The sequence below is a fragment of the Trachypithecus francoisi genome, unplaced genomic scaffold, assembly GCF_009764315.1.
Source record: "Trachypithecus francoisi isolate TF-2019V2 unplaced genomic scaffold, Tfra_2.0 Lachesis_group13, whole genome shotgun sequence".
Lineage (NCBI taxonomy): Eukaryota > Metazoa > Chordata > Mammalia > Primates > Cercopithecidae > Trachypithecus > Trachypithecus francoisi.
In genome coordinates this window covers 76,113,586-76,141,398 of record NW_022681458.1, presented here as the reverse complement: position 1 = coordinate 76,141,398, position 27,813 = coordinate 76,113,586, and the positions used below count along the sequence as shown (strand labels likewise).

Genomic DNA, 27,813 nt, shown 5'->3' with positions numbered 1-27,813 from the left:
TTTTTTTTCTTCTATGGAATAAATGAGTTCATCACAAAGCATCTACTACCTAATTAGATATTAGAAGTATTCTAATAGCATGTGTTAACTAATTGAAGTGTTGGTCATGTTTTTTCAGGGAAGAGTGGAAAGAAATTCTAAATCATTCAGAAAAGGTCAGAAAATAAAAGCTATACTTAGATTTCAAGATGAAATACTGGAAGAATGATAGGGGATATGAGTTTTCGATGCTTCTAAATCAGTAACTCTTTCCTGACTTTAGTGGTGATAGGATCAACCCATTCTATTTTACTTCCTGCAGTAGAAATGTTGTTGTAAGAATGACATTAACAAGCAGGAAGATTAAAGTCAATTGGGCTTTGGCTGTTTTATTCATACTCATACTGCTCTTTCTAGATGCATTTAATTTATCCTACGCAAGGAAGACTGAGGAATTACTTGTGTGTGCTTATATATTACATTTATGTATATATAATGCTTAAGTTGAGAAAAATTAATTGAAAATCAGGATATACTTTATAAAATGTAAAATGGAACACGAGATTTAAAACTTTAAAAGTAAACATCTGTATTTGGAAATGTCAGGATAAATAATGCAATATTTACTAAACTTTTGTCTACATGTGAATAGTCAATCACACACACTGATGACATTTCGATACATGTACATCTGTCTTCTTAGATGCTAAGCCAGTACCCGAAATGATTATTCTCTTGTAATTCTACCATTTAGTCTCCAAAGGTCTCTTTTTGTATAGGTGGTACTACAACCAGAATATCTCAGTTAGTTGACAAGGAACTCCACAGTTAGATTCCTTTATCTCTTGCAAATCACAAGCAATACTGTAGATTCTACCCTCTAAAATGTTTGAATGGAACATATTTCCTATTCTCCATTGCCACTAATTTGGAGAGTAAGTATGGGCCAGGTAGCAGGTCAAGCAGGGTCTGAAATAGTCTTTGGTCTTTCCCTAGTCATTTTGGGCATCGCTGCTAGATTAATTTTTTTTAAAGCTCAGTCTCAGACTCTAGAAGAAGCAATTCTGGAGCTAGATCCATAATGAAACTACTTTTTAGCTGTTAGGCCATGTGCAAATAAGAAAATTTTTCTGAGAGGTTAAATGAGGATACTATGTCTTTAGGATTTGTTGTAAAATTTGACTACGATTACATTAGAAGTATTTTATACAGGATCTGACATGTCATTGAGTCTTAATAAACATAATCTCCTGCTTCCATGTTCTTCCCTACTCAACATATATGAATGAAACACCAGCTGCTACTAAAAAAGGTCTAATACGGCTTTTTATATCTACTTTCAAGCAGGTCAAAAACCTCATCTTTTACTATTTCTCCAAATCTTAAATTTCTTCAAAACTGAAGGCATTGCTGTCCCCCCTGAATTGCTGCCTCTTTTATCAACACAATTCATTTGCTCACTCATTTCTGTTTCCCTCCATGTGGGTTAGCCATTCTTTTGCCTCTCAGTTGCTGCATATCTTCTTACTCATCTTCCAAAGCCTTCTCAGTTGTCACATATTTCATAAACCATTCTATAGCAGCATCTATTTTTACTCCAACTGTCATGTACATTTTTTGTTCTTGCTAATTTTTCTTATTGTATTTATCATTATTATAGTATTTGGGGATAGAGCATAGTAGAGAGTCTAAAGTAATAGAGTACAAGATACATCGAATTTACTACTGACTCTATCTAACCTTCATCACATATTCGATATATGACCTTGGGCAAGTCACTTAATCTCTCTGTGCCTTTCCTCATTTATGAAAGAGACTCTGTAATAATACTTTTTGTGATTTATGTTATGGGTTGAATTGTGTTCCCCAAGAAGGTACATATAAGTCCTCAGCCTTAGCACTTCAGAATGTGACCTTATTTGAAAATAATGTCATTGAAGATGTAATTAAGATTAAGTCATACTGGAGTGGAGTTGACTCTTAATCCAGTGTGACTGACATCCTTACTAGTAGAGGAGAAAGACACGCAGAAGAAAAATGGCATGTCACTATAAAGGGAGAGATTGGAGTTCTGTTGCCATAAACCAAGAAACACCTGGGCTACCAGAAGTTGGAAGATGCAATAAAATGTACTTCCTTAGAGGCTTTAAAGCGAACATGGACCTGCTGACACTTTGAATTTGGACTTCTAACCTCCAAAAGTGTGAGAGAATACATTTCTCTTATTTTAAGTCATCAGGTTTGTATTATCCTGTTCTCACAGGTCAAAGAAACTAATACAGTTGATGTGAAGATTAATTAATTAAAAATTTCAGAAGATTGCCCAAATTACAGTATTCATCAAATCTTAATTTTCAGTACTTGTATTACTTATTCTGCTACAATATAAACTCCTTGAGCTCAAGAACCATATCTTATGTTGGTCTCCCCCAAGCTCCAACCCAATATGTATCACACAGAATAAAATAAATAGCTACTTATAAAATGTGTTTTGAATAAATAGTGTATTGATTTTTTAAAAATATTCAATCCTCTATAGGAAACACTGGAAAAAACAGAATAGTTGATATATTGCTCAAAAACTATGGGTTTAACCTAAATCATAGGTTAGCCAGAACCTATTATTTAGAAAATTATTTTCTGTGCAAAAATGAATGAGATTAAGTATATTTATGATTGTATACTAGTCAATTATTTGAAAAATAAATTAAGTTCTAATAAAACTAATCATGAATTGATATCAAATTAAACTTTACATTATCTTTTTTGGAAAATAATTGTTCATCCCTTTCATTGCAATGAAAAATATTTGAAATACTTATCTTCTTTTTCTGTTGGTTGAAATTATCTATGATGACACCAATGAACAAGTTCAAAGTGAAGAATGACCCAAAGATGATAAAGATGACAAAATAAATATACATGTAGAGGCTATATTCATATTTGGGCTGCTTGTCTACCTATAAAATTTACAAAAGTTAGCATTATATGGACAATAACATTCCTCATTTTCTTTTTCACATGGTTTGACAAGGTAATTCAAACAGTGCTATCCTAGGTAAACAGGATTTAAGGAGCTATAGCATTGTTGAGGTTTAACATAATCACTCAACAATTTATTCAACATGTATTCATTACATACTTCTTTAACTTATTACATACTTATGTAATAAACAATATAATCTTCAAATAACTACAAAGGGCTTAATCATATGCATACTTGTGCTCATATTGGTAGGACAATTCAATAACTAAGTGACATACTGTGTATATGTTATTTCTAAAAGTACTATAAATGAGACATTATCATATTTATATAAATTTTGCCATGTATTTTCATTTGATTCCAAATATGTCTTTATTAGATTTTGTAAAACTGTTACCTAGGGAGTAATCATTAAAGTTTCTTAGCATGGAACTTATTTCGCATAAACTCATCCAAGGTGTTTTAAAATGTAAAAAGAGTAAAAGTTATACATTATAATTATTTTTATTTGATAAGCGAATATTTTTACTGAGCATTTAGTAATGCCAGCCTGCACTAAATGCTCTGCTTCTATTTTCTTGCTGGGTCCTCACAATACTATGGAGTAGGCATTGGATGATTATAGACATTTATTAGACAAAGGATAGATTCATTAAATTATAGATTAGACAAATAAACTAAGTCTCAGGAAGGTACGGTAATTTGCCCAAAGTCAGCTGTAGAGCTTGGATGATGTGGTACAGCTAAAATTTGAATCGGGCTCTATCTCCTCCAACTGCTGTACTCACAACCACTAGGCTACTATCAGGTGGATGTTCTTCATTGTCTATGTGAGAGTGAGTCCCAAGGGCTTCATGAAGTTATAGTTTGGAAATCACTGAAATAAACACAGAAGCTTGTAAAAATAAAGTTTAGTGCTAAGATAATCAATACTTACATTAACGGAATCCACTGCTGCATACATAATAATGGTCCATCCCTTAAATGTTGCCTTTAAGAATAATATTGATAGAATCTGAATGTTAAACTCATATTCTAAAATAGCCATAAACATAGTTTTATCTGTTTAATGTTACCACAATTATTAAGCAATACTAGTAAGTTTTGCTGTATTCAACATGTCCATTTAATATAAAGATTTTTTTTAAAAAGGACATATTCCCAAGTAACATGCTAAATCTTAGTTCTAGTTAATTATTTCCAAATTGTTACATTTGCCTGTGAATTTTGCATGTAACCTTTTATTTTTTAAAGGTGAAGGGAAATTTTATGAATAAGACAGGAAACATCTTTTCTCCATTATTTTAAGGGTTCTCCACGCCTGTGGGAAGTTCCTCTCATCCCTTCATAGTGTGAAGCAGGAAGTCCAAAAATGTTTATTTCTGAAGAAATATTTGAATGGTGCAAGATGGGAGTCCACATGACACCAAAGAGTCAATTATAAATTAATAACTCAAATGCAACAGAACCCGTGCTTCTTATTCATATAGGAACATGTTCTAGGAAAGACCAGCACTTTTTTTTTGAGACGGAGTCTCGCTCTGTAGCCCAGGCTGGAGTGCAGTGGCGTGATCTTGGCCCACTGCAACCTCCACCTCCCAGGTTCATGCGATTCTCCTGCCTCAGCTTCCCACGTAGGTAGGATTACAGGAGCCTACCACCACACCCGGTTAATTTTTTGTATTTTTAGTAGAGATGGGGTTTCACTATGTTGGTCAGACTGGTCTCAAACTCCTGACCTCGTGATCTGCCCACCTTGGTCTCCCAAAGTGAAGAGATTACAGGCATGAGCCACCGAGCCTGGTCAAGACTGGCACTGTTTTAAAAACCATACAGTATTTTATCTTCAATTTATAATGAACAAACTATTTAAAGAATAACTTATATCCTTTGTCCAATATCTATTAAAATACCAAGCATTCATGAAAGGTGACACTTACAACTTGAAGCAGAGATAGGTAACCAAGTCCGACATTATCAAAGTTCACTTTCAGGTTTTTCCATCGCACATTTTGACTAACATTCATAAGGGCAAAACATTCAGAACGATTTGGAACTTGAGTTGCAGGAAACCGTGACCCATCTGTGGTGTTAATACACTCATAGAACTTGCCAGCAAACAAATTTACTCCCATGATGCTGAATATCAGCCAGAATATAAGACACACAAGTAGCACATTCATGATGGAAGGAATTGCTCCTATAAGTGCATTCACAACCACCTAGTATTCAAAAGAAAGAAAAGAATGATTAGGATTAGTAAGATGTTAAATAGGCAACATGAAAAAATGCCGTGAAGACATAAACAGATTAGAAAAGCCACCCTTAAATATCTAAGACACCAAACCAACCAACCGACACATGTTTATTAAATGCCTACTCTACACTCAGCAGTGTGCCAAGCAAGACAAAATGAGACATGAACTCTGTGATCACCAGGCTTACAAATTACATGACTATCACACAATAAAATTATTAGCAAACTATAAGACAAAATAAGATAGTGTAATAGCTTAAATAAATGTAAAATAAATAAAAATAATAAACCAAAACCTGTTATTGATAAGGTAAACTTGTAAAATCTGTATACTCTGGAAAAACAGAAATTTATAAACATAAATGAAAAATATATATTTATATACATTTAAATGTTCATGATCCTATTATTACCAGCATTAAAGATTCCCCCATAGAGAAACTATTGGTGTATATCAGGTGGAATTATGACTGGACATCATTTTAATTCAATTTTGTTATTTTATTTTCTTATTCTCTTTATTTGAGACATTCTTCTCTACAAAAGGATTGAGAGTCTTTAAATGGTTTGAATCCTTTAGATTTGGCTGGTTCTACAAAATAAGAGCAATCTTTTTAAATTTATTATTATTACTCTAAATACTTTATATGTAAGCCTGTGCCTAAATATAGATAGTGCTGACCTCAGTTAAGGCAAAAATTAGGAACAGTTTTTCTTTAATCCTTTCTTTATTTCTGCTTTTCAGCATTTGTACTGCTATTGATCACCAGTGTGTCTTGCCACTCCAGTTTTCCTCCAGGGCAATTACTGTAGCATTTAACACTCTCCAGATTTTCTCATTTACTTAATCCTTTAAAATCTACCTGTCTTCTACACTTCAGCTCGAGTTCCCATTCAAGTAAAAATGTGTTAAAGATTAACCTGTTAGGGAAGTAGCACTGGGATCCTTCTTTTCTGCAATGTATTAAGCAGGTTTTCAGGATGCTTTAAAATGGAGAAATACTAAGGATCTCTGACTACTAATCAGATCATCTAGGGAGAACGTTTGCAAATATTTTTTATAAATATTTTTAGGCTTTGTGGGTTATATCTCTGTTGCAACTATTCAACTCTGCGATGGTAGTCATAGGTCACACATAAACAAACTGGTAAGGATGTGTTCCAAGAAAAAAACAGGCTGGGGTTTGTTGACCTTTGGTCCAGAGCAATGATTATTTGGAGTTCATGGACCTGTAGAGGTTCCCTGGGGGCACGAAATTATATAGCAAACATTATGGTTGTGCTCTCTTTCTGGAAAGAAAATTCTTACTTTCATGAGATTCTCATAGTCTATGTGACCTCAAAAAGGATTAGGAGGAACAGGAATAGAGAATGAAGTTCAAAGTGGCCACCTCCTAGCAGAGTCTACTTTTTCATGCTCATTTCCTGCTGCCCTCCCTGCTACGTTTATCACCTAGGCACACTGATCTGTCTAGTCACTGACCACGCACACCTTGCATACTCTATTCTGTGCTGCCCTACCATGTGGTATCTCTGCCTTGAATGCCTATCTGCCTATGATTTGGGGCTTACTCTTCAGTCATGAAATGTCTGAAATGTCACCTCCTTGTGATGTCTTCCCAGACTTCCCCAGATAGCCACTCCCTCCTGTATATTCCTGTATCATTACGTGCCCTTGTCTGTCTCTCTTGTAACCATTGACCCTACTCACTCTTTGGGGACTGGGGTCTATGTACCACTGTACTCTGTGTTTTTTATACCACAACACCTGACACATAGTTGGTATTTAAAATGTTTTTCTAAAAAACGTGAGTAATGATGGAATCATGGGTCTCTGAGAAAGACAGGCACATATTGGTCTGATGAGAAGCCAGTTGAGAAAGCTAAAGAGCCGAAGGACTCAAACAAGCTAACTACAATATGCCTCAAATGCATTATTTCATTATTTCATTTATCCTTCAAAATAGCCCTGCAGCATGAAGAAATATCTCTTTTTGCGTGGTTAACAAATGTAACTAAATAGACATTCGTTCCTCAAAATATACTAAACTATTCTCCTGCATCCAATTCACCTGTAATACAGATAAAGAACAAAGCGCAAACAGAGTAAAATAATAGGCTGACTTAGTCACTGAAGGAAGTGATTTTGTAGGGGAAAGTTCTGGATAGATTGTAGCATTCTATTAATGCTCAAAAAATTAAGTTAATGTCAATGAATTCTAATACCACCTTTCTGCACAAAATGAAACTTGTAATTTTCAACTTGTAGATAGAATATTTTTGAATTGTGCTTATGAACTTTTTAAATATAATAATGTTCTTTCTTACATATTTGGAAGCCATTATACACTGGATACTTAAAATAGCAGAGATCTCAGTCATAATTAGGTTTGTAGGGGTAACAGTGAAGATTTAGTAGGCTGAAAGATCTCTAATGTTCACTTGAAGCTGGTTAAAACCCAAATTTCTTCCCCATCCTGGAGTTTCTGACTCAGTAGGTCTGGGGTGAGATCCAAGAATTTGCTTTTTTTTTTTTTTGATACAGAGTCTCGCTCTGTTGTCCAGGCTGGACAGCAGTTGCATGATCTCGGTTCACTGCATCCTCTGCCTCCCAGGTTCAAGCAATTCTTCTACCTCAGCCTCTGGAGTACCTGGGACTATAGGTGAGCACCACCACGCCCGGGTAATTTTTTGTATCTTTAGTAGAGATGGGGTTTCACCATATTGGCCAGGCTGGTCTCGAATTCCTGACCTCATGATTCGCCCATCTTTTTAATAAGTTTGTAGATAATGCTAATAGTTGGTTAGTAAACCACACTTAAAATATCAGTAAGCTAGACTAATCTCCGTGTTAAATTGCTCAGAGATGGTAAGGTAGGGAGGTAGTTAAGTAAACAAATAAGTAAAATACAATATAATGAGGATTTTAGGTGTCTGAACAGAGAGAGAATATGCAGTTTGTCTGCTGGTGGACAGACAAGGCAACTTTAAATTGAGCCTTAAAGGACAGATAGGTGTTTGCTGTATAGACGGGTTAGGGTCGGGGGAGGGCAGGGGAAGCATTTCAGAACAGAGGCATAAAAAAACAGGTATAAATCTGGGGAAGAAGAAATCTTAGAAGAGTACCAACACATGAGGATATGGACTAATTACAGAAAATAAAGTTGTTGTCCTTCATGTGTGTTACAAAGTTGCTAGTTTAATACAATCCCTAAAGCTAGGTTATGGTAGTTGTTATTCATTATAACTTGTTTGTCTCTGCTAATTATCTTTTCAGGCACTCTGCAGCCTAAGTGCAAATTAAGTAAACTTTGTGACCTTTAGTTTTCTCAAATATAATTGAGTTATAATTCCACTTACTTTGCAGTGTTATTTTAAAGGTGAAATTAAATGTGATGGCTGATGCGGTCTCACTTCCCTATCTTTTCTAATGCTCCTTACCCAGGTAGTTCCTTAAACAAGTATTATTTGAACTCATGATATAAGTAGGTCCTTGATTACTTATGTATGAGAGATGATGTTAGGACTAATAGTTTCCCCTTTCACTGGGACTTCCTAGCACAGGGAAGATTTCCATTTAACATGGAAAAAGTCACTCATTTGGATCATTCTATCGCTTGACAATATTAGGTAAAGGCAGGATTACTGTGATTAACTTATTCCCTTGTTAAACAATATGTGCTGAAATACTGTGTGTGTATATATGTATATATAGTATGCATATATATACACTAATATGTACAGTAACTACTATATATACATATACTATATATGTATATTTTATATATAGTATTTCATATTTTGTATATATAAATATATACTAGTATATACTAATTAGTATTATACTATTTTTAGTAATATACTATTTAATTAATGCTATAATTAGCATTTATATATTAGTATGCATATATATGCCATTAGCATATATAATATGCATATATACTATTAGTATATGTAACATGCATATGTGTACTATTAGTATATATCATATGCACATATATACCATATATGCATAGTATATATAGTATATATGCATACTGTATATAGTATGTAAATGCATAGTATATATAGTATACATATGCATACTATTATATACATAATGTATACATATATGCATACATATATATGCATATGTACGTACACTCACATACATAAACAGCCCACATATTTATGTAAATAGAAAGCACTCATAATTTCTACACACCCATTTTTTTATATTTTAAACCCCATTAAAAAAATAAGAATATTATAAAGTTTAGTATTTTCTTACCCTCATTCCTTCAAATCTAGATAAGGCTCTTAGAGGTCTTAAAGCTCTCAGTGTCCGAAGAGATTTAATGGGGCCAAGATCTGAGTAGCCAAGAGTGTTTGCCACTAAAGTAACCAAAGAAACCTATAAAAATAGCATTTTCATTAATTGTGTCAATAAAATGATGAAGCATAAAAGGAAAAAGTCAATTTTGAAACTCACTAAAAGCAACTCAACAGGAACAATAAGATTTTATATATGGAGTTGTGTAGTCAATGCCTAAAAACAGGGTAAGGTGGAGGTTTCTGTAAGGAAATAGATTTAAAAGAAGGTTAACCAAAATAAGAAGAAATAATGTAAGCAAAGTAAGTTGTTTATTCTATTTGAGTAGAAATCATGCATATGCTTTTCACACTTTTGTAATCAATTGTTTTGTAATTGCTTATTAAATCTAAAGATTTCATTAGAACAATGGTCAACATTTTAATTATAAAACTCAGGTCAAAATGAAGTGTGTGATTCTGAAGCTAAGCCCTAAAAGTGTGGTATTCACTCAACTAAATTGTTGCCTTGGTATACATCTTATTAAAAAACATTTTGTAGACTCATGATTTTGAGTTGGGGCAAATTCTCAACGAGATTGCTTCTGCCCTACAGTTTCTCAGGATTGGCACCAAAGATCTACCAAATAATTTTTCATGGGAGAAAAATCACAATTGTACTGAAGAGAGAATGAGAGTAGCTGATCTCATTGGCTAAACAATCAATATAGATATAATAAGAACTTCATCATGTTAGATAGATCAGCCACAATTACCATAACCAGTATCCAAAAGAAATTTGAGTTCTTACCGTAAATTATCTTAAGAAAGAACATGAACAGCAATACAATCAATACACATTTTAGTTACAAAGCAATGAGCTCCTCAATGATCTTAGATTTGGATCTATAAATGCATTTACTCTCTGAATTAGTTCCATGGAAAATATTCATTTGCCTCACATCCTGTGTAGCAGGACACGATGTCTAAGAAAAATGTCTGGAATGCAGTTCTTCATTACGAATTAAGTTAGTGACTGAGAGATTCAAGTCTTCAAGGGAAGAATAGGAACACATGGGAGCCAACTTTTTATATGTGTATCTACTTCAGGAGTAGAAAAAGTCATTGTTCACAACAAGTTCATTGCTGTTACCATCAGAGACAGGTAAACTGATTTACGAAGCAGGAGGTGTTTTAAAGTACTCGTCCTCGTGTAGTATTTCCAAATGTCTCACTAAATGTAATACTGCTTTAATTCCTTAAGCTATATATTTAGCAGAATAAATTGCTCCTCATGCCACTCTTAAATTTGCCCAGTCATTCACATCCATTATTTTCCACTTAAGAACACTTGAAAATATGTATGCTCCCTCTTTAATCAGAAAAAATACAAAATTTTAAAATGTTTTGCTGTGGTTTGAATGTTTGTCCCTTCTGAAACTCATGTTGAAACTTAATTCCCAATGTAACAGTATTAAGAGGCAGAGCCTTTAAAAGGTGATGAGATCATAAAGGCTCTGCCTTCATGAATGGAATATGGAGTAAGGGCTTAATGGGTTATCATGGGAGTGAGTTAGATATCACAAAAGTGGGTTTATTATAAAACCCAGTTTGGCTGTCAGTGGACATCCCTCACCATGTGATGCCCTATGCTGCCTTAGGACTCTCCAGTGTCCCCACCAGCAAGAAAGTTCTCATTAGATGTGGACCCTCCACCTTAGACTTCCCAGCTTCCAGAGCTTTAAGAAATAAATTTCTTTAATTAATACTTTACCCAGTCTCAGGTATTCAGTTACAGCAATAAAAGGTAGACTAAGACATGTCTGTTATAATCGATACAGCCCCTAAAATATGGATAGGTCTGTTCTCCAAGCCACTGTTAAGTGAGTTTTATGACATGGAATATATGTATATTATTAAGAAGACCACGGTATAGTTTGTAACGGAGAATATATATGCATATATATTCATATCTTTCTATAAACACATGTGTATATATACAAATATGTGCCTGCACTGCTGAACACTATTTAATCAAGTAAGTTTCAAATAACCCAGAAGCCTGCAGAAATCAGACGAGTCCATTCTCTGAGTAGCAAATAATATAAGTAGTTCTGAAACCTGAATATATAACAGAATCATCTGTAGGACTTGTTACAACGATTTGCCACATCTAACCCCAGAGTTTCTGATTCAGTAGGTCTTGGAGGAACTCACCTCTTACGAGTTCTCACCTACATGTGCCAACGTTTTAAGTTTTGAGACCATGCTTCAAGAACAACTGCTGTAGATAAGTTACTATACTTTTCAGAAAAAAAAAGTCGGCCGGGCGCGGTGGCTCAAGCCTGTAATCCCAGCACTTTGGGAGGCCGAGATGGGCGGATCACGAAGTCAGGAGATCGAGACCATCCTGGCTAACACGGTGAAACCCCGTCTCTACTAAAAATACAAAAAACTAGCCGGGCGAGGTGGCGGCGCCTGTAGTCCCAGCTACTCGGGAGGCTGAGGCAGGAGAATGGCGTGAACCCGGGAGGCGGAGCTTGCAGTGAGCTGAGGTCTGGCCACTGCACTCCAGCCTGGGTGACAGAGCGAGACTCCGTCTCAAAAAAAAAAGAAAAAAAAAGAAAAAAAAAGTCAACCACTCCGCCAAATCTGCATCCCGAAATTTGCATCTATATCAGCAAGAATGTTGTGTGGAGCTTGACTCTCTGTACTTTGCATTATATTTGTTTGTTTCCAAAATATTAAATAATATTTCAAATTGGAGTTGTTTATCTCCATAATTTCTGCACACATATCCCTGAACAAGATGTTATACTCATTGAGAATTATCACTTTAAATTTTCAAATATAAAACAATTTCCATTATTAAACAGCCATATCTCTTAATTTAAAATAAGTTCAGTTTTACTTGTAAACCTTTATTTCTTACACTGAATGATGAAAATGAGTATATTTGTGATATTTTAAAGATTTAAAAATATCTAAAATATTGTATAATTTTTTAAGAGAGAGACCCCATCATATTTAGTTTAAGAGAAAAGAAAACCTACATTCCTTCTATAATTTCTTCTTATTTGGGGCAGCCTTTCTTTAAAACTACTAAATTACAAAAATATCCATTTTATCATTTGTCATTTTCTAGGCAGTAACTAGATAACTTGACACATGAATGGTTAATTGAAGAAAAAACAAGAAATCATTACTATATCAGAAGTTAGAGTTCACACAGGGGAAACCCAAGATAATACATATGAGGTGTAATATATAACTATGTTAAAAATATTTTCACATAACCTACATATTATAGAAAACAAGTTATTGTTTTTAATATTTAATATGTTGTGTGATTAAGAAAACAAAAGTTATTATCATTATTATTTTGAGATGGAGTCTCACCCTGTCGCCCAAGCTGGAGTGCAGTGGCGCGATCTCGGCTCACTGTAAACCTCTGCCTAGCGGGTTCAAGCAATTCTCCTGCCTTATCCTCCCGAGTAGCTGGGATTACAGGCATCTGCCACCATGTCCGGCTAATTTTTTGTATTTTTTAGTAGTGACAGGGTTTCACCATTTTGGCCAGGCTGATCTCAAACTCCTGATCTCAGGTGATCCACCCGCCTCAGCCTCCCAAAGTGCTGGGATTACAGGCGTGAGCCACCATGCCTGGCCAGAAGCCAAAAGTTTATGAAGCTTTAAATAACAGTTGAGAAACTGAACTTTTGAGTAAATATGACTAATTTGGTAACATTCTGCAGTCAGATTTTACTATTTATGATCATGCTTACTTGTGATTTTCTAATCCACGTATGATGCTCTATGAATTCAACTTTTCTTTTCTTTTTTTTTTTTTTGAGACAGAGTCTCGCTCTGTCGCCCAGGCTGGAGTGCAGTGGCCGGATCTCAGCTCACTGCAAGCTCCGCCTCCTGGGTTTACGCCATTCTCTCGCCTCAGCCTCCCGAGTAGCTAGGACTACAGGCGCCCGCCATCTCGCCCGGCTAATTTTTTGTATTTTTTTTTTAGTAGAGACGGGGTTTCACCGTGTTAGCCAGGATGGTCTCGATCTCCTGACCTCGTGATCCGCCCGTCTCGGCCTCCCACAGTACTGGGATTACAGGCTTGAGCCACCGCGCCCGGCCGAATTCAACTTTTCTTAAAAGCTCAATAATGCAAACCCTTGGTTAAATTTTAAAGCACTTATTGGCATATAAAAACTTGCGTGTTGACCTCTAATTATGTCAGGCATTATATGGAAACAAATCTCTAAAAAGTGCGACTGATTACAGGATGTTTCTTCCCTAAACACAAAGGTTAGGTTTCTGAATATCTAGAAGAATTAGTAAAAGATAAAGAACATATCATCATTCTGAGAAAAATAAGGCTGGGAGATTGAGGTTATAAAATAATGTAAGAAAGCCATTTTAAATAATATGAAACATGTCATATATATTATTGAATTATATTATTAAAATATAAAATAATTAGAGTATATTCAATGAAATGATAATAATGGGTGTTGTACCATCAGTTTCTATTTGAGATTCCTTGATCTCACCGACTGTTTTAAGATTTATTCCCGGCCGGGCGCGGTGGCTCAAGCCTGTAATCCCAGCACTTTGGGAGGCCGAGACGGGCGGATCACAAGGTCAGGAGATCAAGACCATCCTGGCGAACACAGTGAAACCCCGTCTCTACTAAAAATACAAAAAACTAGCCGGGCGAGTGGCGGGCGCCTGTAGTCCCAGTTACTTGGGAGGCTGAGGCAGGAGAATGGCGGGAACCCGGGAGGCGGAGCTTGCAGTGAGCTGAGATCTGGCCACTGCACTCCAGCCTGGGCGACAGAGCAAGACTCCGCCTCAAAAAAAAAAAAAAAAAAAAAAAAAAAAATTTATTCCCTATCTCAGTCAGAAGCCTGTGAAAATATTCTGCTTTGTTAAAATAATATGTAAACTAAAGAATTATTATGTATTTTCCATCATGCAAGTATTCAACAGTTCTTTGAATTTATTATGTAAAATTATTACATTAATAATAATGCCTACTCCTCTGCCCCACTGCCATTCTGGAGATGAAGGGCAAGTTGCGTATTTGAGATAGAGACAATTGTGTCTCATTTCGGTTTTTCCTATAATTGGGTCTGAGGTAGATATTTTAAAATTTCATGCCTTCTCCCTCCCCAAATACGAAGTTAACTTTTAAAAATACAAAGTTTAACTTTACTTAAATTAGAAAAATTTTAGCTCACATATCAGCCAACTCGATATACCCCTCATCCTCTCTTATCTTCCAATTTTATATTGTGAATAATCGTCATTTCCTCTCTTTAATCTGTGTCTCTGCCCTTTTCTCTTATCACCTCCTACTTCTAAATTTTGTTTTATTCTTAACAGGAATGACATTCAAATCATATATATATATTTTAAAAATTACATCTCCTTTGCAGAAAATGTAAAAAACTCCATTATAAATGTTAGAATGTCACAGAAATAATTCATATTTGTTGAATGATTTCTATTCTAATATTCCTCACAGATATATTTCCACTGGCTGTACTAATATTTCTAAAAGAATAAACCTATAGCCTGAAAGTATATGAAGCTTAACAAAATTAAAACATAATAATATACAACACTGGTGAAGGTTTTTTCACAACACTCAGTAAGAATAAATCTTCTTTTGAAATGTACTCAAAAGTACCTACATCAACAATTAGGAAATCCAGCCAACACCAGGCATTGGTGAAGTATGTTTTATAACCATATGCTATCCACTTTAGAAGCATTTCCAGAATGAAGATGTAAGTGAAGATCTTGTCTGCATACTCCAGGATAATCTTAATGGTCTTTTTCCTTTCAATATATATATCTTCAAAAGCCTGTGGAAATAATATTCAAGTTTCAGTCATGCACAACTTAAGCTTTATGATTCATACAAAAACAGGAAAAATACAATTCTAATGCTAAGAACACTGAAACATAATATTGACATGGGCCAGCTGACATTTTTTCAGGTTTACAGTGACCACATAACACTTAGTTCTAGCCTTCTCACCAGTGCTGCTGCTGGTCATCAGAGGTCAAGAGAAAGTGCAAAAGAATGAAATTACTTGTAATCCACAAAAAGACTCATGATCTCTGACACCTGATCATTTCCACCTCCATCTGATTCCTCCTCTTTCTCCATTAAAATTGGATAAGTTCTAACAATTTAAGACATGATCCCATGGCCAGCCCCTGTTATAAACTTTTCACAACCTACACTCCCCTTTTTCCCCACCAGTAGGATGTGGAGCCTCTCTTAGCTCTCAAATGCTTGTGCATCCCAGTGCCTAGCACCATGTTAATAACAGCAGCACGAAAGGAAGGGTTTGCTAAATGAATGACTGCAGTAGCTTAATAGGCCTATAGAACACAGAGCGTGCTTTTTCCTTTGACAGTCTATCCATATATTATCCTTCAAGGCTTCAGCTCTAAAAATTACTGTTCGATTCTCTCCATGAATGCGGTACTTCCTATGCTTTTCAAGAAACTTTAGTAAGTGACACACAACAATATTATGTGACATTAGGTGAGCTCCATCTGATTTAGGGCTTACGCTTTACTGTTACTAATTTTGGTTATCACTCATTTACTTCTACTTTGTGTATGCTCTTCTTTCTGAGGAGACACAACACAATGAAAAGATAGGGTGACTTTGACTTTAGACTTCAGCCACATGTCCCTTGACAAAGAATCTGAATGGACTTAAAAATTGGGCTCATTGTTGCAGTGAGCCAAGATCACGCCACTGCACTCCAGCCTGGGTGACGGAGTGAGACTCCATCTCAAAAAAATTGAGACACTGAAAATGATGCTGATCTCAACAGGTCTAAAGTGTTAGAATTTTCTCTTTCTGATTGAAACACCATTAACCCTGTTGGATTAAATGAAAGTGAAAGACCTGTATCCTTCGTGGATAATATCATATTTATTAACTGTCCATAGTAACGAACTTGTGCCATTCAGATTCTTCTTATTCTAAGTTCCGCTATCAACACTCTAAAATTATCCTTAGCAGTTTTGGGAAACTGTTGGTATCAATATGAAGAAAAGAGACAAGTTGGGGCAGAAAGACTGAACAGACCTACTAAGATGCAAAAAGAAGGTCCCAGCAGTTGGCAGAGGTTCTGAAATTCAATGGAATTGAAGCGCAGAGGGAGGCTTCTATCCCTCAGGATTTTCCTCCCTGCCACTCCACCCCCAAGTTCTGGAGGAATCAGGCAAGCCATCTAAACAGAAACTATGGCAATGACTCAGTCCTTTAAATACAAAGACAAGGAAGGGGCTTAGTCACAAGGAAAAGGAAGCCTGTTTCTAGAACTGGTGTACAAGGTCAGAGCAGAGCCACAGGAAGTCTTGATAATGAGAACCTCTGTCTGACTGGTCCCAGAGCAGGAATTAGAATTCAGCCCACAGGGGTTCTAGCTTCCAGAACGAATTTTGTGGATGTAGGAGCAAGGAGGCAAGAATGGCCTTATGTGAGCGCTATCTGATTTAGGACTTACGCTTTACTGTTACTAAATTCAGTTACCACTCATTTATTTCTATTTTGTGTATACTCTTCTTTCTGAGGAGCCATGACACAGTGAAAAGATATGGTGACTTTGACTTTAGACATCAATTCAGTGATAGCTCTGTCATTTGCTGGCTTTGGGACATTAAGCAACTTTTAAAACTGTACCCAGCTTCATCATTGGTAAAATAAGCAAAATACCATAATCTTGCAGGGTTGTTTGAAAATTAAATGAGAAAATTTAAAAGAAGGTTCTGAAACACAATAAATATAAACTAAATGAGAGTTATTACTTCTTTTTAATTTTTGTTTTAGGTTTGAGGGTACATGTGAAGGTTTGTTACATAGGTAAACACGTGTCATGGGGGTTTGCTATACTTTTAAAAAAATCTAGTTTAATTGGCAACCTCTCTAAGTACAAACACCAGCTTCTTGAAATATCTTTCCCTTTTCTTCCTCATATGATTTACTTAAAATAAAGTTTTGAGAATGCACTCCCCAAATGTTGTCCTCTGTTTTAGACATTTTGAACAAGGAATTACTCAAAACTTCTCTTTAATTTTTTTTTTTTTTTGTAATCTCCTCTCTGAAATTCTCAGTCACATATGTGAGTCAGCATGGGATAAACTTCCTTAGTTATTAGGAATACATTGTATGGTAGACAGTATCAAGATTTCCACTTGGACAACTCCAGATAAGGACAATAGAGCTTTTCTGATCACATTTTCTGTTTCTGAGAGTTGAGACTTGTTAGGAGAGGAAAGCCACAGTGGGTCCCTGCAGGTTGTTAGGGAGTGTGCCAAGAATGCCAGGCTCTGCCTGCTCCTTACCTAGGACATTCCTCAGGGTTGTGCTTGCAGTGAGCAACCTTGAGACATGAGATAGGGTCTCTGGGACAAAGAGCAGGGTTACTTATGTTGCTTGGTATAAAAAGACGTGTTCCCTAAGCTCAGTGTTCCTCAGCTGTAACATCAATCCACTATATGTGTACACACTCATTCAGGCTCATATAATGCCCCCATGAGACTTGGGTGGAGGGGGAACCAACAGAAACATGTTGAAACTCATGCTACTTTCCACACCTAAGTAATAAAGTCCTTTATCTCTGACCCAAGCACCTCATATCTTGTGCCAGCGTCCATGAAACAGTAACAGGTCCACCTATTAGCCTATACGTACAGTAAAATCAAATTCCAAATTCATGAAGACTGTCTTTGTGGCAAGTTACAAAGTTCTTGAGTATTCTATTTTTAGTGTAATGAAACTTCCAGTGGTATATCTAGCTGGGTCTGGGCTCCTAATGGCTTCTAATGGCTCATCTCTGTCCACGCCAGCAGGAAAAATGACAATTAAGATAAAGGTTCAGGAAGCTTGTAATTCTACCAGATCTCTTTCAACTCCCATGGAAGCTGCTTGTATGTGTACAAGAATGAGAAACTTGTCCTACTTTTATCCTAAAACTACCATCTGTTTTCCCTTTTTATAACTCACAAGATGCTTCACAAGCTGACCCTATTTATCTTTCTCATAGTATCCCTGACCACCTGTACTTATTCTTCTTCCCACCACACTTGCTACAGTTCAGCAACTTGTAATTTCCTGAATGTCTGATGCTGTTTTGTGCCTCCTTACCATTGTATACTTGTTCCCCTCAGCCTGCCTTGCTTAACTAGAAAATTCCTATTCGTCTCTCTAGACCCTGAAAAGCACCATTTACATTTCTGAAATTGCAAGCAGACGATTGTCCTCCTTGCTACAGAACTTTATCACATATACACTTTGCTTACAAACACATCCAAGTTCTACAGTTACTCATTTGTATTCTTCTCTTCTCCATTGCTCTTAGCTCCTTAAGAATAAATACTTCCTAGATCTCATTTATCTTTGCATTGTGAAAGTTGATCATACAAATTGGGTCATTCTTGACATACTCAACTAACAGTCAACTAAGAGTCAAGAAGGCAGGGGGAAAAGCTCTCAGGGTACAAAACATTACTCCAAGAATTGTAATTCTCGGCAACACTGACTGTTGAAACTGCTTGTTGTAACTGGAAATTAGTTTTATCTATAGCTTCTCAGGAAACCTGCTACACTCTAGTACTAATTTTGCCCACCACTGTTGCTCGCCAATTGGAGCTTACCAGTTCCCCAGATCCTTACTAGGGCCAATGAACTTTCTCAAAGAGCAATACACAACATTTTCTCTTTTAAATAAAACTTCTAACCTTCTCTCTTTGTTCTACCGATAAAGTGCTTTCAGTTTACGCCAGAGACTTTCTCCCTGTTTTGCAAACTGATATTGCCAGTAAAACTCTCTTTTCTGTTATAGCCATCTGGGTGGTCCTTTGGACAACAGCATTCCGGGCAGCAAGGTTAATGCCTGGCATGTAGGAGTGTTCAGTAACTATTTACTGAGCCCAAGTAAAATTTTTTCATTGGCACTAATCATAGGGATTAATTCTAGGTAAAACAACTTGCCATGTTATTTTTATCTTTTAGCTCATTTTAAAGAATATCAACTTAATCAATATGTTGACTTAGGTGTCAGATAATTTACCAGGGCACCACTGCTGAGCAGGATCATGAGGACAATGAAGCTTTCAAACCAACTGTGTTCAACAATCTTGTAGCAGGTTTTCCTGATGTTCCACCAGATTTTTCCTTTCCCTGACTCTATGTTAACTTGGCAGCATGAGAACCTCCGGACACAACCTGACAAGAAAGACATGCATGTTAAATCTTGATATTTAGAATAAATAAAATTTTTAATACACGATTTAATGCAAAGTGTTCTCTGTGATACTCCCTCAACCAAATAATTTCAACACCTATACTTCCAGTTTCAGATATATTTAATTTGAATGCTGCCTTCCTTCATCTTCTAACTTTCCATGATGTTTTCTTAATACTTGTTAGTTTTAGCTTACTATGTATTCGTGTCTTCTGTAATCCCCAATTTATCTTCAGTCTCCTCTACAGTCTTTAAACCACTTTCATTTGATGTGTGAATGAATGAATGAACCAAAATACGAAGACGAAATGAATTTTGTGGTCTTCTTTTCTGACAGATGAACTTTTCTAGTCTATGATACTTCCATTCCTCTATGATAAAAACCCTCTGAAATACACCTTTCTAAACAATATTGAGAAAATTAGTGGAAAGTCCTGAAATTAGGTTCAAAAGAAAGTCATCTTGATTAGAAGATCCAGATGAAACTGTTTCAAGTATTCTAAGTTAAAAACAAATCTGGCTTTAAAATTTCATGTATAAAATATACTGCTACAAAAATTTGCAAATTGTACTTAAAAATGGTTAGGTTTATTCCTTCATTAACTCCTTCATTTGTCCATCAAACCCTTGTTACGTATATTCTATGTGTTCACCTCTGTACATGATTTCCTTTCCTCAGGGAATTTACGTTAGGTTTTGGTTAGGTAGATAAACACAGAAATAAATGAATATAACTAGATACGGCAACTAAAGTGACAGATAGGGTTCATTTTGATAGCATGGAAGAAGTCAATCTAATCTGGCTTATTTCTTCAGAAAGAGAGATCAGTAGAGCCTTCCTAGAAGAGATGGAGCCTGGGTTGAATCAAAATATCAGTAAAAAAGAGTTTGGGTGGAATGCCAGGCCAAGAGGGCAGCAAAAATTGTTATGCATAGAAATTTAAACCAGTTTAGAACTGTGATGCAAGCAGAACGTACACAAGAGGCAAGGGTGAGAGATGAGTTTAGAGAAATTGGTCAGACTATGGAAAGCATTGGCCTTTACCTTAAGGAGTTTGGTTTATATCCTATACAGGTTGAGGAGTAAGTAACGGGTTATCAGTAGGGAACAAGATATCCAGATTGCAATGTAAATAGATGTCTCCATGGTACATGGAGGATAAGTTGGATGAGGTGAATAGAGAGGAGTAGGGGTAAAGAAAGTTCCATATCCAGAAAAACATTCGGATTCTGGTCTGGTATCCCTGTCAGGAGGGGAAGATTAGGGCAATGCTAGTTAGGAACTAGAGCTGTAACAGATTCAGGACATATTTGGCATATAAAATCAGCAGGATTTGGTGATTGATTGGATATTGGATGTAAGAGAAAGGAAGGAGCCCAGGACTACCACGTGGATGTCAGTAGTGAATTGAAAACCACAGGAGCAGGAGCTGACTTGGCAGGTAATGATTTTGAGAGGCCTGTGAAATGTTTAAATACAGATATCCTATAGATTTTTAAAATGGGGGTGGGAACCTGAAACAGGGGAAAAGCCTGTCTAGAAAGGAATACTTAGTAATAATTAGCATACATGTATCTGTTGAAGTCAGAACAGTTTTTGAGGTCATACAAAAGAGTATTTAGGGTGAGGAGGAAAAAGGGCCAACTCCGAAACATTCTGAAACAACAAAATTAAGGGAGAGAAATCAGTGGTGTGCTGAAAGCAGCCCACACCAATTCTCATTGTTAAACTGTCAGAAATTCCTGTTAGTCTGTTATTAAAAGCAGCCATTATTAAATATTTGACTATATAAACTTAGAATTCTATAACTTACTTTAAAGAAAGGTAATAAATACTAAAACATATCACTTCCTAGTTATTTTACTGTATTTTACTATTATTTATGCTCTTTGGGCAATATTTGTCTATTCTGTCTGAACGGCAGAAGTGTGGCATACTGTGGGGCTATCATGCATCTCTTCTTTCTGGACGGTGGTCTATTCTCTCCGGATTATTCTCTCTTGACAGTAGTAATATGCTTTACTATTGGACTACTGTGCAACTTTTCTTTCTGGATGCTGGTCTATTCTATCTGGCCTATTGTATTTGGATGGTGGGAGTATGTCACATTGTTTAACTACTGTGAATCTCTTCTTAACTCCACATTTAGCAACTTCACATCAGTAGTTTGAAATCAGTGATGGTGGGAATCTTTACACTGTAAAAATCTCCAAGTACTACAAATGAGAGCTTCTCGATTTTCTAGAGAAGAATTAAGAAGGTGATGGAGGAAATACTAATAAACCAGATAAATAGTCAAGGTGTATTGTGTTTGTAGCCATTACACTGAATAGCACAAAAATTAAAAAAAACCTTTCATTATTGAAATTCTGTTTTCTGATTTGCAAATAATTGTTTACATCACTGATAAATGAGTATCTGACATATAGTTTCTTCATTTCGTTTTTATTTCACTGACTAACATAAATACCAAGCAATCTTCATATTAAAACTATACTTGTTTATTATCTGCAAAAATAGGTTGCCTATACATGCAAAAGTTTGGCAAAATTCAGAAAAAGCATTTTTTGATAAACAATTTGATATACAGAATGTTCAATAAAAAGTTGCAATATTTTATTATTTGTAAATTGTGTGTCATATATCCTTAATATCAGTAAAACTTATAACAAATGATATAAGTATGCATATTTTATTTTCCTTGGAGAACCAGTTTATAAAAATACTTACCTATACATCACTAGGACAGATAGAGGAGAAAACTTTGAAGTAGATGAAATGAGAGATGAAAAAGAAGAACCAAGAGGATGCAGTAAAAGAGAAACCAAAGAGTAAAAAGTTTTACAAGCAGTGATAAACAGAGCTATGAACGTAAGAGGCCCAGAAAGAGAATGATTGAAAAATTGAAAAATTAAATTTAAATCAATTTCAAGTTTATTAAAGCAACTAGAATTACTCTGAAGAAAAGAGAGACTCTTTAAAAACTAACTACAATGAATTCCTCCTCATAAAATTTTAGATGAAAAACCTCATTTTAGATGAAGGCAGGAGGTGGGAAAGTAATAATGGGCAGCACTTTTTCGATACCTGTTTCAGAAGTTTGAAATTTAGCTATTTCTAAAAAATTGATTTCCTTTTCTGCAAAACAATATAGTTCATTAACAAGTATTGAGCCTTTCAAGGAACAACTTCAGATAATCATAAGATATATGTTCTAAAACAACAAAACTAGAATCCTTTTGACAAGATGCACCTGGTAGATAATGTTTCGTAATGGATCTTTTCATGTTTCTGAAGTCTAATTAGTGCATTGATCCAGTTGATATGAGGTTATTTTCTAGCACTTTAATTTCCAGCTCTATAGAAATGCAGCAAACAAGGTGTTTCCCTCTCCCCCTATAATGTCTCTGGTGTTTTTGTCATCATGCATATTTTATGTGTTCTTGTTCTTTCTCTCTGGAAGTTTCTAAGTTCCCAGAAGGCTCCAACTGAGTCTCTAATGCTTGCTGTCTGTGCTTACAGTACTCATCGTTGTCCTCTACTTGGCTTAATAGGTCATTTATAGTCGATTTTTAAAAGACTTGATTCCCTAAAGAGAGTTATATAATCTTCTAAGCAGTTAGCCATAATTTGAAAGGTTTCATCTCTGTGAATCCTATACTTTACATAAAGATTGGATGAAAAAGAAAAAAAAAAGGTGATGGAAAATCTACACATAGCTTCATTTATACAATGTTAATTACAGTGAACATGATCTCAGATCTGAAATTATTTATCATCCTGTACTTAAATGATTATTATCTAAATGCATTTAGTTAAGAGAGAACATTCGATTAAAGGATATAAAAACAGAGTAGAAGGGTAGGGTCAAAAATTAACTCTAAGTTAATCTTTTTCCGGGCAAATAAAAATACTAGAGAGAGTGAAAAAATGAGATGAATTTTTTAATATTAACTTAGTGCTCTAGAGTTTGTCTTCAACTTAAAAACAATGATCACATACAAGAAAGAAAGAATCTATCTTTCTCAGGTACAACTTATTGGATAAGAAAGTTATCCCTTTGGTTAAGAAGATTTTACTCTCTGGGATTTACTTTTGTCAGTCTTAAAGTTGACGGGAAACATTGTTCTTATGATTGAGGAAATAAAAACAGTAAAAATCCTAATTAGAAAAGTTAGTAAACTTTCAATCTGAAATGAAGTTTCATAAATATTGCCCTCAGGGTTTATCACACCTCAGAGAGTTTCTTTCTCTTATTTTGAGGCAAGAATGATGGAGCGTCTGTCTGGTTTTCGTGGAAAGGTATATCCCAAGAGATTTCCAACCAAGCTGGTTAGCAATGCTATCACACCTTCTCTTTGAAAGGACTATTAACTAAATGTAAACATAACAGGGAATCTCTCAAACATTTTAATGGGTCCCAGTGAGTAAATGCTATTTCTTTTGGGTGGTTTCACTAATGTGCTCTCATGGTGCATTACATAAAGTCTATGCTGAGTTTCATCATGTTAACCAATGCTCTCAAAAAAAAAAAAAAAAAGAAAAGAAAAGAAAAAAGAAACCATTGACCATTTCAAAGACAGACTATTCATTAAAAACTATAACAGCATGATCAATATAATTAATGTAAAAATTGATTATGAAAACAAGTTTTCTTCACCATTTCTTAATGTCTAAAATAACTAAAACAAATATTTGTTAACATTATCTTTCCAAAGAAAGAAAAAATAAAAGTCACAAAGGAGTTGGTTATTGTGTTACTAAAGTTAGAATTAATGATTAGTTATTTTATAGGAAGTGGGTGAATACAAAACATTTTGAAAGGAAGACGATTTGGCTCCTCCTACCAAGTTAACAGAAAAGTACATTATTATTATTATCATCATTATTTTTTGAGATGGAGTCTCACTTGTTTGCCAGGCTGGAGTGCAGTGGCACGATCTCAGCTCACTGCAACCTCCGCCTCCTGGGTTCAAACCATTCTCCTGCCTCAGCCTCTTGAGTAGCTGGGACTACAGGTGCTCACCACTAGGCCCAGCTAATTTTTGTATTTTTAGTAGAGACGGAGTTTCACCATGTTAGCCAGGATGGTCTCGATCTCTTGACCTTGTGAAAAAGGTTATTTTTCTCTAATCCTGATTATGTAATTTACTAATTTGATAATCTAAAAGCAGCACAATATAAAACCACATAGACCCAAAGAATCATGGTCATGTTCATAATTATATAGGTTGCCAAGTCATGTAGAACCAAGGATAATAAAGAATAGGGCAAGATAGAAGGAGTCTGAAGTCTTGAAATACAAAGTAAAAGACATGGAACTAAGGAACAACCTGGCCTAAGAGGGAGGAGAAAAGGTGAATAAGAGGAACCAGATGCAATCAATGAAATACATTAGTAAAGTGATAGTTATGAAGCTGAAATGAATCAACAAATGTGAGACAATGAACAACAAAATCATTTTAACATTTGTCTTCAGTAAAAATATGCTACTCGGATTTAATTGTTTTTCATAATTTCTTTAATTTTTTCTATTACTTTTCAGGTAACAGAGAGATCTGTGGAGGTGAAACATTGCTCTGAATTGGTATTGATTCTAGTTCAGCTCTTGTAGACCAATTACCAATTTGTAAGTAAACATGTTCATGATTCTTCATTCTGACAAGCCCATGCTTCTCAGTCTTCACGTGAAAACTATGCATTTCTAGTTTTTGAGCACCCCATGTTCAATCCATCAACAAATTGCTTCAGCTCTAACTTCAAAATATACTCAGAATGTCCCACCCTCACTATACAAAACTCTACCATACTAGTCTAAGCTCCCATCACCTCTCACCTGGATTTATGCAGAAACTCCAAGAAATCTCCCAGCTTCTGCCGTTGCTATTCGCCCTTCCACTCTTAAGATTGCACACTGTGAGATTTTAAAATCACATCCTTATAATGTTCTTGAAATGTCTTATAATCTGGCCTCTACTACATCTTTGATCTATACTTTTTAAAAATAATGTCATTTGTTTTGTTTGTTTGTTTGTTTGTTTGTTGGAGATAGAGTCTTCCTCTGTCATCCAAGCTGGAGTGTAGTGGCACAATGTTGGCTCACTGCAACCTCTGCCTCCTGGATTTAAGTGATTCTCATGCCTCAGCCTTCCAAGTAGCAGGGATTATAGGCATGTACCACCATGATCAACTAATTTTTTTTTTCATTTTCAGTAAAAATGGAGTTTCGCTATGTTGGCCAGGCTGGTCTTGAACTCCTGGCCTCAAGTGATCGCCCACCTCGGCCTCCCAAAGTACTGGAATTATAGGTGTGAGCCACTTCACCTAGCCTCTGACCTTAACTTTTAATACTCTTCTCATTTCTCATTATTCTCCATCTATATTGGCCCCTTGGTTTTTCCCAAATGTTTTGCATATCCTCACCTTGGGGCATGTGACTTCATTACTCTGCCTAAAATACTTTTCCTCCATATATTTGCATGCCCCCCTTCAATTTTCTTTATGTCACAGAAGAAACATCACCTTTATAGGCAGGCTTTCTCTGACCAATCATTCATTCACAGCATATTTATGTGCTAATAAGTTCTTCCCCCTCACTCTTGGTATTCCTCTTTTCCATATACCTTCTCCATAGCACTTTTCACTTATCTGACCTGCTACATCTTGATATGTTTGTTCAGCAAGGGGCATTGTTTTGTTCACAGCTCTGTCTCCCTCCAGTGCCTGGAACTGGACCTGGCACACAGGTATTTAATAATTATTTGTTTACTGGAATAAAAAATGATTATGTGAATACATGGTTGAAAGGCTAAACAAATTGGCTGCTTCGTTGAAGTTATTAGGCTACAGATCCGGAGACTGTATGAAGTCTCTACTGGAGCACATAAAAGGGATGTGACTCAGAGATAAATGCTCCCTCAGTAAATTTTAATGGTCCAAGCCCAGGTTCATCGGAAAATGTGTTTCCATAATATTTCTTCTATACTGGCCTCAATTCGGAAGCAATGAATACTCTCAAAGTAATCACAAAAGTATTTTCATTGTTGTTTATAGGATTTAAAAAACTTTATGTTATATCTTAGTATAACAGCACCTACAGTCTGAAATAGCATAGTATTAATACTTTCTGTAAGACTTTAAGTTTTTTGAAGTTGTTTTTTGGTTTGAAACTTTAAGTTGATTGATAAACCCAACTTCTTTCTAGTTATCCTAGAATTTTAAGTGATGATCATTCATAAAATGAATAGGGAAAATCTTGGTACCATCAGTACAAATTTAAGTCTATATACTGCTAATAAATTTCTTAGGCCGGGCGCGGTGGCTCAAGCCTGTAATCCCAGCACTTTGGGAGACCGAGACGGGCGGATCACGAGGTCAGGAGATCGAGACCATCCTGGCTAACACGGTGAAACCCCGTCTCTACTAAAAATACAAAAACTAGCCGGGCGAGGTGGCGGGCGCCTGTAGTCCCAGCTACTCAGGAGGCTGAGGCAGGAGAATGGCGTAAATCCGGGAGGCGGAGCTTGCAGTGAGCTGAGATCCGGCCACTGCACTCCAGTCCGGGCGACAGAGCGAGACTCCGCCTCAAAAAAAAAATAAAAAATAAAAATAAATAAATAAATAAATAAATTTCTTGAGGAACAGGCCATACATGTTGATGAAATTCTTAAATCCCTGTAACATGGACACTTTTAAAGGAAACTGCATTTCCTTATAGCACTAATTTCAGCAAGCACAAAATTTATATTGACTGGATGTCATACACCTTTGCTCCTTACATAAAATGATATTTGGTGTGCATTTAAAGAAAAACCATACACTCACTGTAGTTTGCTGATATCTTTATTTTCCAAACATTTTGCTTCATGTGTGAGTGTTATAAGAGACTAGTTGAGAAAATCTTGGAGACTGAAAGCAAGTCGACGATTTTTCAAAAAATACTAATGCTGAGGGTAAGCCCATGACTAAATAAGTCATTAGCATCTGTGCTATCATAGCTTCTCTATAAGATTGTTAACAG

At 35.7% G+C, this 27,813-nt stretch overlaps 1 protein-coding gene across 2 annotated transcripts in view; it reads right to left on the bottom strand.

Moving 5' to 3' along the window:
• SCN9A (sodium voltage-gated channel alpha subunit 9) overlaps positions 1 to 27,813 on the bottom strand; it is a 204,272-nt gene that overhangs the window by 26,534 nt on the left and 149,925 nt on the right. For both annotated transcript variants that reach the window (XM_033231248.1, XM_033231249.1), the window contains exons 19-24: positions 19,619 to 19,773; positions 15,212 to 15,385; positions 9,493 to 9,615; positions 4,906 to 5,187; positions 3,903 to 3,956; positions 2,802 to 2,939 (exon numbers count right to left, since the gene is read on the bottom strand). In XM_033231248.1, the coding sequence (XP_033087139.1) occupies positions 2,802 to 2,939; positions 3,903 to 3,956; positions 4,906 to 5,187; positions 9,493 to 9,615; positions 15,212 to 15,385; positions 19,619 to 19,773 (926 nt within the window). The remainder of the gene's footprint in view (positions 1 to 2,801; positions 2,940 to 3,902; positions 3,957 to 4,905; positions 5,188 to 9,492; positions 9,616 to 15,211; positions 15,386 to 19,618; positions 19,774 to 27,813) is intronic.